The 13,398-nt window shown below is 35.1% G+C and overlaps 1 protein-coding gene across 1 annotated transcript in view; it reads left to right on the forward strand.

The window, feature by feature from the left end:
- The first annotated feature begins 12,379 nt into the window (after positions 1–12,379).
- LOC106462216 (atrial natriuretic peptide receptor 1-like) overlaps positions 12,380–13,398 on the forward strand; it is a 28,933-nt gene continuing 27,914 nt past the window's right edge. The window contains exon 1 of the mRNA XM_022389403.1: positions 12,380–12,409. Within this exon, the coding sequence (XP_022245111.1) occupies positions 12,380–12,409 (30 nt within the window). The remainder of the gene's footprint in view (positions 12,410–13,398) is intronic.

The raw sequence follows: 13,398 nt of genomic DNA on the forward strand, positions 1-13,398 counted from the left end.
ACCTCGGTAAGGAGCAGTACTTGTTAGATATGTTGTTCCTGAGTACATCAATACTGCTTGTTACCTACAACCTCGGTAAGGAGCAGTACTTGTTAGATATGTTGTTCTTGAATACATCAATACTGCTTGTTAACTACAACCACGGTAAGGAGCAGTACTTGTTAGATATGTTGTTCCTGAGTACATCAATACATCTTGTTAACTACAACCTCGGTAAGGAGCAGTACTTGTTAGATATGTTGTTCCTGAGTACATCAATACATCTTGTTAACTACAACCTCGGTAAGGAGCAGTACTTGTTAGATATGTTGTTCCTGAGTACATCAATACATCTTGTTAACTACCCCTACAAAGAAGAGTATTTATTACTTTATCCCATATAGTAACTTGTAAGGGCAACATTATCATTCTAGTATTTCTATTTATGCCAAAACTACAGACTATGTAACTGCCGTCCCTAATTTTGAACTAATGACCAGAGAGAAGACAAACAGTCAGCAGCACCATACCCCCACCATCTACCCTAGTGGGTTAACTGTCACTTTTATAACGCACCCACAGCTTAAAGTGTACTTTGTAATATTGCATGGATTGGAATTCGATGTGCCAGCTCCAAAATCAGAGCTCTAACACTAGAGGGCCAACCCACGCCCTTAATATTCTAATTGCCTTAATTTCAATAGCAGTGTCTTAACAAATTAAAATTACAATTAAAAAGCTTGCATATATTGCTTAAGTTTAAACGAAAAACGTGTTTTTGGTGAAATTTAATTCATTTGGATGGCATATAACGATGAAGCTGACAAAACGTTATCTCTTAAAGTAGAATATGATATACAATATTATTGAAAAATGACTGCCTATGTTGAGTACCAGAAGTTTAAAATAGTTTTGTGATGACTGTGAAATTTAATTTATTTTAACCTAATATGCGTTTATTATTATTATTATTATTCTTTTAATGGATGCCAACATCTCACTCAATTTTTTGTTTTAAATAACGTCAATTCAAATAAAATCTACCATGTGGCTATAAATTATAAGTAAATTAATTTTCGATTATAATCTGCACTCTAATATCAGACACAATTATTCTAAACTCGTCCATTTCATTTATTAGTAGTCTTTCAAAGGTAATATGTCATAAATCCATATCTGACTACCAGACTATTAATAACAACAAAATAACTGAGAAAGTGGACAAGTATAATAAGAAAATAAAATGCGTCTTAATAAGTTAAAAATAAATATATCCTTGTAGGTTAAAATGTTAATAATGTATTTTCAGACGACATCAATCAGGTCAGATGAATATCCGGTGTTTCATATGTATATAATTTTACAGTAAGGTGTACCAGTTTTGTTATACTAGTCCTGGCTTGGCCTAGTGGTTAACTTGTGGGCTGTGGATGGGATGGTCCAAATATCGCGCATCGATGCCGCTGAATACGTTTTGCACTTACAGTTGTGGGCGCGTTGTAAAAGTAACAGTTGATCCCGTTATTCGGTTCAAAGCCGGACAAAGCCCTTGTGGCAGCAGGTGCTACTAAATGGTTGCCTGCTCTTCATTTTAGTCAGTAGCTCAAAACTAAGGCAAACTATACCTGACTCGTAGGGTTATATAACTTGGTAATTTATCCTTGTCTCATAAGGTGACATTCGTGTTGAAAACAAAAATAACAGATTATGTTATATCTAAGTGTGTTTTTGTGATACGTTATAACATAATAATATTTTTCGAATACATTGACATAACGTTCACCAACAATTAATGATACATTCATTGGAAAGTATGAAATTAGTGCTAGCTAGGTAAACGTAAAATTATTATGAAGTCCAATCTATCTTTCGATTCATCACTCTTCATTGAGTTATACAGGTTTCGAGAAATTCCACGCCTCATCAGTAACTCTGGAAAACCGAAATAACAAGACTAGATTTCTTATTGGGGTGGAATGTATATTATATGCAGAGTGTCTTGAGATGCCTTTTACCGTAGGTTCACTTTGTTTCTTTGTTTAGATCAGAGCCAAATTGGGCTATATGCTGTGTCCACTGCGGAGAATCGAACCCCAGATTTTAGTATTGTAAATCCGTAGACTTACTGCTGTACCTCCATGGGACGGGTGTAAGAGTGACAGTCAAATCCATCTATTAGACTAGCGTTGTCCAAGAGTTAGTGGTGGGTGTTGTTGACTAGATGCTGTCAGGTTTTATACACATGGATTTTTAGTATGGGGCGGATTCTTTACAGTAGGTGTCTGTGACTTGTTGGTGATAAATTTCAACAATAAACAAACAGCACACAGTCCACTTGTTTTAAAATGATATATTCAAACAAGACAAAGATATATACAAATGTTTGTTACTCTGTTAGTTATCACAGTTGTATCCAGTTGTATCTTTTTCGTCAAATTCTACACAGGCTGGTTAACTTAATTTAGAACACAATTTGACAAGACGAATTATTCTTCTCTACTCTGTTATTACAATACCATCTGTGATAATTTCACTTAGAAATCGCCACTATATGTTTTTATACGCAGTCTGTATCTAACTATTTCTCACTAACTTACGATTAACTCGAACTACATTTTGAACACTTATTTATAGACTGACTGAGGCCTAGAACGTTCTACCCACTACGAGATATTATGATGCAATAATACTCAATGAAAACAACCAGAAAAACTATTAACATGACGCAATAATGCAACCAGTGCCAATTCACAACAGTTGAACTACACAACGTATGATTCGCACAGTTACGTAAACAAACCTGCAATAAACTATCGCTTGTAAAAATAACTAAAATTAACGCTCGCGCTATACTTAAACTATCTAAAATTAACGCTTGCGCTATACTTAAACTATCTACATCATAACACTTGTATCAACTTAAGCAGTCCTGTATATCTAACAGATGTCTAGTCAGTCAGTTCAAAATCAGGGTCGGCTAGCTTTGTGTGAATATTCGAAGCAAATCTTAACAACCCAGACCACAGAATAAAATCCACCAAGCATTGGTCATTTGTAAAAATCAAATACATACATAAATAAAATAAACAAATAAAAAATGAATGGTCCGAAAATGGTAAAAACCTTTCCTCAAGTTAACGTTTCTTTGCTGAAGTAATCTGGTATATTATTGCTACATTATTGGCTATCTGTGTTCTGCCCAACGCAGGTATCGAAACCCGAGTTTTAGCATTATAAGCATTAAAGTTCTTCAGTGTAGCTCCCCCCCCCCGTGACTCATTGGCAAGTCCGTGGGGTAATAATGCTAAAAGCTCACGGACTTGCCGCTGAATTCCCGAGGGGAGAATACACTGAGGGGAGGACTTTAACTGCAGGAACAGGGGAACAGAGGCTACACTGAAAGACTTTAACTGCGGGAATAGGGTAACAGAAATTGTGAACCTCATGTTTATTAGGCATGGCTGCCTTTATGCATTGTAGGAAAAAATAATTAAAAAGTAACACGTATGTATCAGATGTAAAATGTCCTAATTCGTATTTTCTCAATCGCTTTTGTTCCCATATTCTGAAATTAAACTTGTTGTCCTATAAATGTTAGATTTCTTTTATTCTTTTATTATATGGAGAATATACTTTCTTCGTTGGTAATATATCTTTATCATATATTATTTTCAATTGTACTCACGTGTTTCATTTTCGTTTGATCTTACTTATGTTAACGTAAATACTAGATGTACTTCCGCAAGATCCCCGAAAGTGTTCTGTTTCAAGAGTATAAATAAAACCAAAATTAGGAGTAACAAATATTTTTATTTCTTGCTTTTGAAGTTCATATTTCATGTTGTGTTGTAGTTAGGTGACCCCCTCCAGGCGGCTTTAAGCCCCATTTCGAGAACATAACGCACGTAATTTTTTTATCGGCTGTAGGTAAACGTCATCGTTGCAGGATTCCACGACTGTGTGCTGATGTACGCAGCTGCTTTAAACAAAACTTTAGCCGAAGGTACAGATCCACGCGATGGGCGTACACTAATTAGAAAACTGTGGAATCAAACTTTCAAACATGGTACGAAGTTATTAGTAGCTTTTCTTTTTCTTATGTGTGGGAAACGTTTATGTTTTTAAGTTAGAATTTTTATTGGCATCTCATTCTGAAATATTCTAATCATTCATTAAAACTATTGATTATAATAACTTGTGAAATACAATGTTGTGTTGAAATATTTAAACTCAAATTTAAAACTTTAAAATTGAAAACTCGTCTACTTTATGTAGCTGCTGTCTACAGATGTCCAACCATCAGATCAGAATGTCTAACGTCTAAAATTGGAACATTTCTAATAATAGAAATATTGTTAATGATGAATAGATGGGTAACATTATTTCTTAAATACTATGTAGTTTGTCCAATGTGTTGTCTTTAATTTTATGTCGTAATTTTCATAAGGGAAACCATGTGCTAATTCTTGGCTACTGTTTAGCCTTCACGTGATAGATATACATACACCTCTAGACGTACTTCCGCAGGATCCCCGAAAGTGTTCTGTTTCAAGAGTAAATAAAATCAAAATTAAGAATAACAAATGTCATGTTGTGTTGTAGCCTACAGAGTGTACAATTCTTGTCGTGATTCGTGGCATACGCAAGTTTTACTGACGTTAATTGCAACGTTAATCGTATCTTATGTGACGTCATTTTACTGTCTCTTGACTGACTGACAGACAACACACTACTGTATAGTGGTGCGAGTGGTTAAAACAGGTGATCCCTCCAAGCGGCCTTGAGATGCTCTTGTCAGACCGAAAACTGGAGTTTGACCGTCACTTATAACACACCTACGGCCCCAAAGTGCAACTCCACCCCGTAAAAAGCCAACCTGCTACAAGTAACTGCAACAACACCTTCCGTTGGAGAGGTGTTGTTGCGGCCCTATGCTCCACTGGGAGTTTACGGGAATAAAAAAACAAAGAACTTCGTAATACACATTACACCGATGTACCGATACTTATATATCTTTAATACAATTTTTAATATGCGCCATAATGATAACTATCGAACATACAAAACCAGGTTTCTGTATATATCATTTGATAAGTCAAACCTAGAGTTGGACTGGGAATACGACCCATGCTGATCTCAAGTAGTAATGTGCTCTCAGTTTTCAGTTATCCAAAATAAATTATTTTAACGAAGCCAGTAGTATAAGCATATGATCTGACCAGAAAATGACCTTACAATAAGACCAATAAGACGACGCAATTTTATGCCTTACCAACATCGAAATATTATCTTTAACAATCTGTTTAATATTTTAGAATGTTCAGTTGAGCGTTATATTATTCTAAAAAGTTTAAAGAAAAATAATGACACGGGAACTTAGCATATAAACAAATGATAGAAAAATGAAAAATACGAGATATCTCACTTACGAACTATGGATATCAGACTTCCCAATGCGTCCCGCGAGCTAATTTTTCAAACGAAAAACTAACGTATTCGAGTAGACTAAAAATAATGATACTTACAAACGATTTAAATTAGAAATATTTATTTTTAAAAACCGATATTAACTATAATAAAGTTTAATACTTTAATATAGTATAAAGTTTGTTATAATTTACCTTGCGGCTCACACAGAGTTTTAAATTTTTGAAATTGGCCTTTCTACCAAAAAAAGACTACTCATCACTGATGCCCACACACATATATATATATTTGTCTTAGTTCTGAACTGATATTTTTTTACACTATACCTTCATTTCTCCGGTCATTGGATCAAGATCACTCAGTGTGTAATCAGCTTCTCTGTCCCCATTAGAGTTTATGAAGATATCACCCGTCAAACCTGCAAGTGTAAATAACGTTCTAAACACTATATAATATCTAAGCTCTTTACTGTATTCATATGCACCCCCCTCTCTCTCTTATATTCATCTATAACAATCACTCAGAAAAAAATAATCCCATGTTCGACTTGTTTACTTATATATTTCAATAGTAGTTTGAAGTAAATTCTGTTTCGGTTGATTTTTGGCATAAACCTACACAATGGCTATCTGTACTCTGTCCACCGCGGGGAATCGAACCCTGTATATTAGCACCGGGGAACAGTAAATCCCAATTGATTAGGTTATACTTTTGAATTATAGCTGAATAATGAATAAAACATCCAAAAAAAGGCACACCTGAGAAATGCCTTAAATGTTATTGTTAAATCATATATGAGCACTTATTAATGCCTTCAAAGTTATCACACCTGAAATGCAGGGCTCAGAGAAACAATACTTTTTTTTTGTTTGGTTTTGAAATATAGTTCTTTACTCACCACTAATTACATTCTACTATTATACGAGGCCTACTTTGTTTATTTGCCACTCTCTTCCAAGCCCCCCAGTGGCACAGCGGCATGTCTGCGGATTTACAATGTTAGAAACCTAGTTTCGATATCCGTGGTGGGCAGAGCACAGATAGCTCATTGTGTAGCTTTGTGCTTAACTTCAAAACAAACAAACAAACTATCTTCGAAGCAGCACCGATGAGTTATAAATGCAGTGAAACTAGTCTACTACAGCGAAGGAAGAGAATCAAAGAATAGATTAATCTGTAGGTCTTTCATTCACCGAACTACAAGTTTAGGTAAATAGAATAAATTAACAAATGTTAAAAATTCTTATTGAGTTTTTGTATTTAATCAATGAAATAAATCAGCTGAAAAAAAAGTACAGAATGACAAATGAAATACACTTACCTGTATACCGCAAGACCAACAGTAAAGGCAGCGAAGAAAATAATTCCACCAATGATAATAACATAGCCATACATTGGAAAAGGTTCTGTAAATATTGACACAGATATAATAATTTATTTCTTTATTTTCTTCGTGTATTCGAACGCATACGAAAACAATCACCAATATCGCAAACTAATACACTGTAAAATATTATTTACTTTTATTTAATACTAGCCAAAAAACAAACAACTCAAGCTTAAGACGTTGAATTTAGATAACAGTTTAATCAATGTGTTGTATTTAATAACGAGTCACAATAATCAATATCCTTTAGGCAGTTTATTTAATGTTATTAATGAATCTTGTGTTAATTATTTGTTCATATAAACCATTTTATTTACTATATTATAAAATCTTACTGTTGGTTGAGATTTTCCAATTTGTCATGACGTTATTTGTTATTCTCAGAAATTATTTGAACTTTTGATATTAATCGTATATCTTAAATCCAATGCATCCGTTGACTTTGGCATGGAAATGATTGGTTACTTTCAAAACATATGTCATCTATAAAATAATACCACTGCTATAGTATTCAATATCGCGTTCTTTACTTTAGAAAGGTTTATAAAGTATTTTGCTATTCTGCTTTGCTGTTAAGTTTTATCAATATATTTACATTCTCTACGTGCATTAGATAAAGTATATGATAACCTATAAAGTCAAGCACTTTAAGGAAACTTGTATATAAGCCCTTTTTGCTTCTCTAAATGATGTCCCAGGTTTGGCCTTATGATTAACCTGCCCGAACTGTGATTCCAAGGATTTATCGTTCATGTCTCTTTGCAGCAAAAACGCGCTCCGCACTTTAGGCATGTGAGTGCGTTACACAATGTGAATCAATTCCTACTTTAGGGTACACAAGATTAGCCAAAGAGTTAGCAGTGGGTGCTATTGATTAACTGTTATTGATTTAGATCTATCAGTTCTAAATTAAAAACGGTTATGCACAGTGTAGCTTTGCGCGAAAAATATTCAAACAGAGAAACAAACTCTAAATGATTCTTCATTCGATAACATTATCTTAGTTGTAATCTTAAGGGAACTCGTCAACAACACCCGCAGCCTACTCTTTTGCCAATGAATATGGAATTGACCGTCCCATTATAACACTTCCAAGGCTGAAAGGGCGAGAAAGTTTGGTGACATAATTTGAAATTACGACTTGCAGATTGCGAGTCGAGACCCTTGCCTAAGCCATGCCAGGTCTTGTGAAGGTGAAACGTTATCTTAATTAAAGTTTTTGATTTACCCATTTAAAGATGCATTTTAGAAGTGTCGATAAGTCGTGGGCACTTCCCCAAACATTATGAAAATGTAACAGCCCAGAGTAGTTTTTAGTTTCTAATTTCAATGACCTGTTTAGAAAGAACACATGAATATTAAGTACCAATTCACTCTGTATAGACCACCTTTCTTGTTCTGCTGATTAAAACAACAACAACATCAAGTAGTGACCTTAAAGAGCTCACCTTTTTGCTGACAGCGAGGTGCGTCTCCTTTAAACCCACAGTAAGGGACGTCTGGAGGGGGCTTAGTCCAACCTCCTGGCCAATTAATATCAACATTAGGAATAAGTTCAAATTTCTGGTGAGCACCATAGTACGTAGCAACAGGCTGTTTAAGGTAGAACAAAACGTTTAAGTATTCTGGAGCATTCAGTTAACAGTTATTTTAATACGTTAGACAGCAGAAGCTCGAGCTCAATTACTGTTACTAAAATATAGTGTTACTTAGTCGTGATAAGGTTTTGTTATTGTTGGGAATGTGAGACTGACACAAGTCAATAAAAGTGTAAATTCAGCATCTGTTTTATTTTCTATTTTCCTATAGATCGGACACCCAGGTTTCTAAAATATCACGGAAGTGTAGTTCAGATAATAAGTTCGTTTTTTTTCTTGGGGGGGGGGGACACTAATCCTAGTAATCTCTTCTTCTGACTAAGCAGCTCCGATATGATTTCTAGATTATGCTTGTGAGAAAGTTTTTTTTTAAGATTATTTTTTCTTCTACCCAAAATTGAGGCCTTAATTTTTCTTATCGAACAAAGTCCAGCTAAATTGGTCTAATTCGCGTGCAAACGTTAACTTTGTAAAAGTTACATTCGGTTTAATTTTGTTTCATGATGAAGGATATTATGCAGTAGTCTCTGAATGAGTACACTTTCAAACAGCATACATCTGAGTTAAATACTCTCGCCTTAATATCGTTATTAGAAAGTTAAACGACAAATTAAAAAATGCATATCATAATTACATCTTATCACATGGACGCACTAGTAATAATACTTTTTTAAATCTGTAAATGTTAGCATTTTTTTTAAAGTAATTGAACTGTAGGTTTGAATTATTTTGAAAGTATTAATGTAATGTTGCCAGTAAAAGAATGTTCATTATTTTCTTTGTACACAGGCGCGTTTAAACATTATTTTCAACATTTAATTTTTCAAGTTATAGCCATATTTAAAAAACCTCTTAGCTATGACAGACTGAACTAAACAGTGTGTTTGTTTGTTTAATTTCGCGCAAAGTTACTCGAGAGTTATCTGCTAGTCGTTCGTAATTTTGAAGTAACAGACGAGAAGGAAGACAGCTAGTCAATACCACCTCCCGCCAACTCTTGGACTACTTATTTACCGACTAACAATGAGATTTACTGATACATTATAATGCCCCATAACTGAAAGGTCAAGCATGACTGAAAGGTCAAGCAAATAAAATATCAAAGGAAAATATAAAACTAATGGTATTCTAAATTATATCATGAATAGAAATATTTTTAACATTTTAATGTTCGATGTTTTACGAAATGGTTCTAATACTGACACTCACTTCGGATAACTTATCTTCACTTGCACCAATACTAGCAAGCGAACGGTATCCTCTGTCTTGAAATATGATGTCGTCCCATTGAACTTTCCACCACAAGTTGTTGAGCTCGGACTCCAGTTTCAACTTTCTATAAATAATTTAATCATCATAAAAGTTGGCCTACACTACCCACAACTGTTATAGTCTCGTTACCTATCATTATAGTTTTTTTTTAATTGATTGGGATGAAACTCAAGGCGAAACTACATTAAAATTGCGATGTGACGTACTTAAAAGCATTAAAATACTTTATTGTTGAAAGAAAAAAAAAATCTTGTTTCGTGGGTTGCCAATACGTCTCAACTTGTTGTAAAAAGTATTAACATAAAACAATGATAAAACCCTCAAATATTCGTTCACCACCAAAACTAAACTTATACAAGTCATGTAATTCTATGTCAAAACACCAATCTGTTCTGCTTTTGGTGTGTGTGTGTTTATATATATATATATATATATATGTAGATGGTATATTCACGACTTTTATACATAAGTTAGTAAAAGTTTTTCACACTTGAACATCAGCTTACTGCAGAGTGCAATACCTTAATAACAGAGTTTAGTTGGGTGAATTAGACATGCCTAAGAGAAAATAAATTATTATAAAAGTTACAAAATTGGTCAAGCTAGTTCATTACACGTATGTATATTTTCCTAAAGAGACTGGCCAAAGGTGGACTTGTTAATAGCTGGGAGCGCTATAACAGTGACTTGTTTGTGTGTTTGTTTTAGAACAAAAGCCATCTGAGGTTATTTGTTGAGTTCACCACGGGGAATCGAACCCTGGATTTTAGAGTTGTAAGTACGTAAACTCACCACTGTCCCACCAGGGGGCATAACAGTGACACTCAATTCCGTAGAAAGATGTCATGCACCTCAGAGAATTATGGGAAACAGGGTTTCACCCAGAGTTAGACACCAGCCGGTCCTGTCTCACTTGCTTTCGCTTGCCACCGTAAAAAACAAAACGAAAAAACACTCATTAGTATTAATGGCACTGCTCTTGATGTGACTTGCATTTTAGAGGAGCTCGCGCACCATCAGTGTGCCGCTACCCACACTTTGAGAACCACTGTAATTGTGTGTATAAGAAAGAAGAAAGATAATTTTACCATTTTCTGAAAGACAAATCTATGGGAAAAGAATGGGTGAGACGGATACCCAGAAAATATTTCATATCTTGCAACAACGATATCAATAAGCATTTTCTTCTAGCGTCTTGTCTTTTCTTTATTGCTTAGTTTGGGCCCTACTATTGTTAATTATGTCGTAAACCAATGTTTTGTTTTATTTTCATGAAATATTCACGAATTTTACTATATCCAACACAATATATACCATGAATTGAATATTACGAAGTATATAAGGGGTCCTAAGAGGCGTATCATCAACAGACCAAAACTAGATCAACATCTGCTGTTTACACTTTATTCCCTGGCGGCCGGGCAACAATTAAGAGTTTGGCTATTCGCAGGATATATTCAAGAGTTTTGATGAGCGACGATGTTATCTTTCTAAATAAGAACTAAATAGTTCATATTGGATTTTTTCGAGTCTGTTTGATTCTCCCATTTGTAAAAATTGGCGCACAACTAGACTCTCTTAGAAAACGAGATTTTCCTTGTGTTGTGGTCACTGTTGTGGAAATAGCAAAACTCATTAAATCCCTATATTGATTAACTAGAAAATGAGAGCGAATTTAAGCAATGGGGTTATTTAGTTTAGGTCGACACCTTACAATTTCAATAACTTAAGAGATTAAGAGGCTTCTGCTCTTTTGTCACATGGTCATCTGCACCAAACTCTCACTTGACACATGACCGTCAGGCGGATACTATCGTCTGAACTAAATGAGTCAATGTTTATATCACACTGGCATCTACATAAACCTCTCACTTGACACATGGCCACCAGGCGGATACTACCGTCTGAGCAAGTTGAGTCAATGTTTATGTCATATAGTAATCTGCACCAAATTCTCACTTGACACATGGCCACCAGGCGGATACTACCAGCTGAACTAGGTGAGATAGTGTCTATATCACACAGTCATTTACACAAACCCTTATTTTGACAGAAGACTGCCAGGCGGATACTGCCGTCTGAGCCAGCTGAGTCAATGCTCAGACCGTATGGTCATCTACATGACACTCTCACTCGACATAAGGTCGCCAGGTGGATAATTAAACTTTCATTTAATATCCAGCCGCCGGTCGAATAATCACTTTCAAATTAAAATGAAACAATCTTTTTTGCAAACGGTCGCTATGCCTCCGATTAGTTAGAGGCGTAGTGTTTACTTTACAATCCTAACTAAGACTTTTATAACCGTAATAAGCCAACTTACTGTTGATTCAGTTTTAATTTTCTGCCTTTTGGGTTCATGTTTCTCGTTCTCAACCACTATTTCAACTGAAAGACTTTTCCGTTTACTAGAGCTGGTCTGTGTTGAATCGGCTATACTCAGAGATGGTAATTCCATTTTCTTATAATGCACCGTGCGTGTGATATAACGTGCAGGTTTGCTGTTAGGTTAAGAGATGTACATATATAGGCGGGTATGGTGTTGACTGGTTGAGGGTCTCTTTTGTCAGAATTTCTCAATTAGAATTATTAAGTCTGAAGTTTGGGTCTGTTTAGCTCATTTGTCACATAATTTTTATTCAGAATGAAAAATACCAACTGTAAAACAAGAAATTGTCTAATTTGTTTACGAGTAACACATCTTTAGTGTAAAAACATGGCGGACTCTGGTTTTGGATGCAAAGAAGTGAAATTGATTCTGCCTTTAGAATTTTCACTATGAAACACAATAATGTGACTTATGTTGTTATTATTGATCAGTTAAAGGAGGACTGATGCCTCTTTAACATAGCAATGCGACGCAGCAGGTAACGGATTTGCATTGACACAAATTTGCCCGCCCCTCCCCCAGTAGCACAGCAGTATGTCTGCGGACTTACAAAGCTAGAAATTTGGTTTCGATACACGCGGCTGTCTATTGTATAGTTCTGTGCTTAACTTCAAACCAAATAAACAAACACAAACTTGGAATTCCATCAGTCAAACAAATTACTCACACTTTAGCTCTCAGATTACCTCTTTATAATTTTTTATAACCTTTATTACCTTTTTATAACGTACACTACTAGTCGGATCCAATCATGTTGAGTGATGTTATATTTTTAGCCACGGCATAGAGGCTCGTAGAATGACTTTGAGTTATTCAAGTACAAATTTTTAGTTTATAGCTCCGTCATCTCTTGACCGATTTAAGGTCTAATTACAGTTTTGGATTCGAGAGGTCAAACCATTTCGATTAATGTATTTGACCATGCCCAAGGTTCTCGTAGACTAATTTACTCTAATCCTGCCTAAAATAATTTCAAGTGCCTCGGCTATTGAGGATTCCCTCTTGTTTTTTTGTGGTTTTTTTTGTTTTGTTTTTTGCTACAACACTGTGTAAATAATTGGGTGAGCTTATTTAATTTATAAGTGAAACACATAGAGGACACAAGTAGCAGTTAGTGAGATTAATTGCGATACTGATGGTATTTTGGTTTACATTTTTGCGTGACTCTTATATTACTAGAAACTTCGTAACCAACAAACTCCTGGACCCACAACCTGAAACGCCCCCCCCCCAGTGGCACAGCGGTATATCTGCGGACTTACAACGCTAGAATCCGGGTTTCGATACCCGTGGTGGGCAGAGCACAGATAGCCCATTGTGTAGCTTTGTGCTTAATTACAAACAAG

Source organism: Limulus polyphemus, unplaced genomic scaffold, assembly GCF_000517525.1.
Source record: "Limulus polyphemus unplaced genomic scaffold, Limulus_polyphemus-2.1.2 Scaffold1119, whole genome shotgun sequence".
NCBI classification, from domain to species: Eukaryota; Metazoa; Arthropoda; class Merostomata; order Xiphosura; family Limulidae; genus Limulus; species Limulus polyphemus.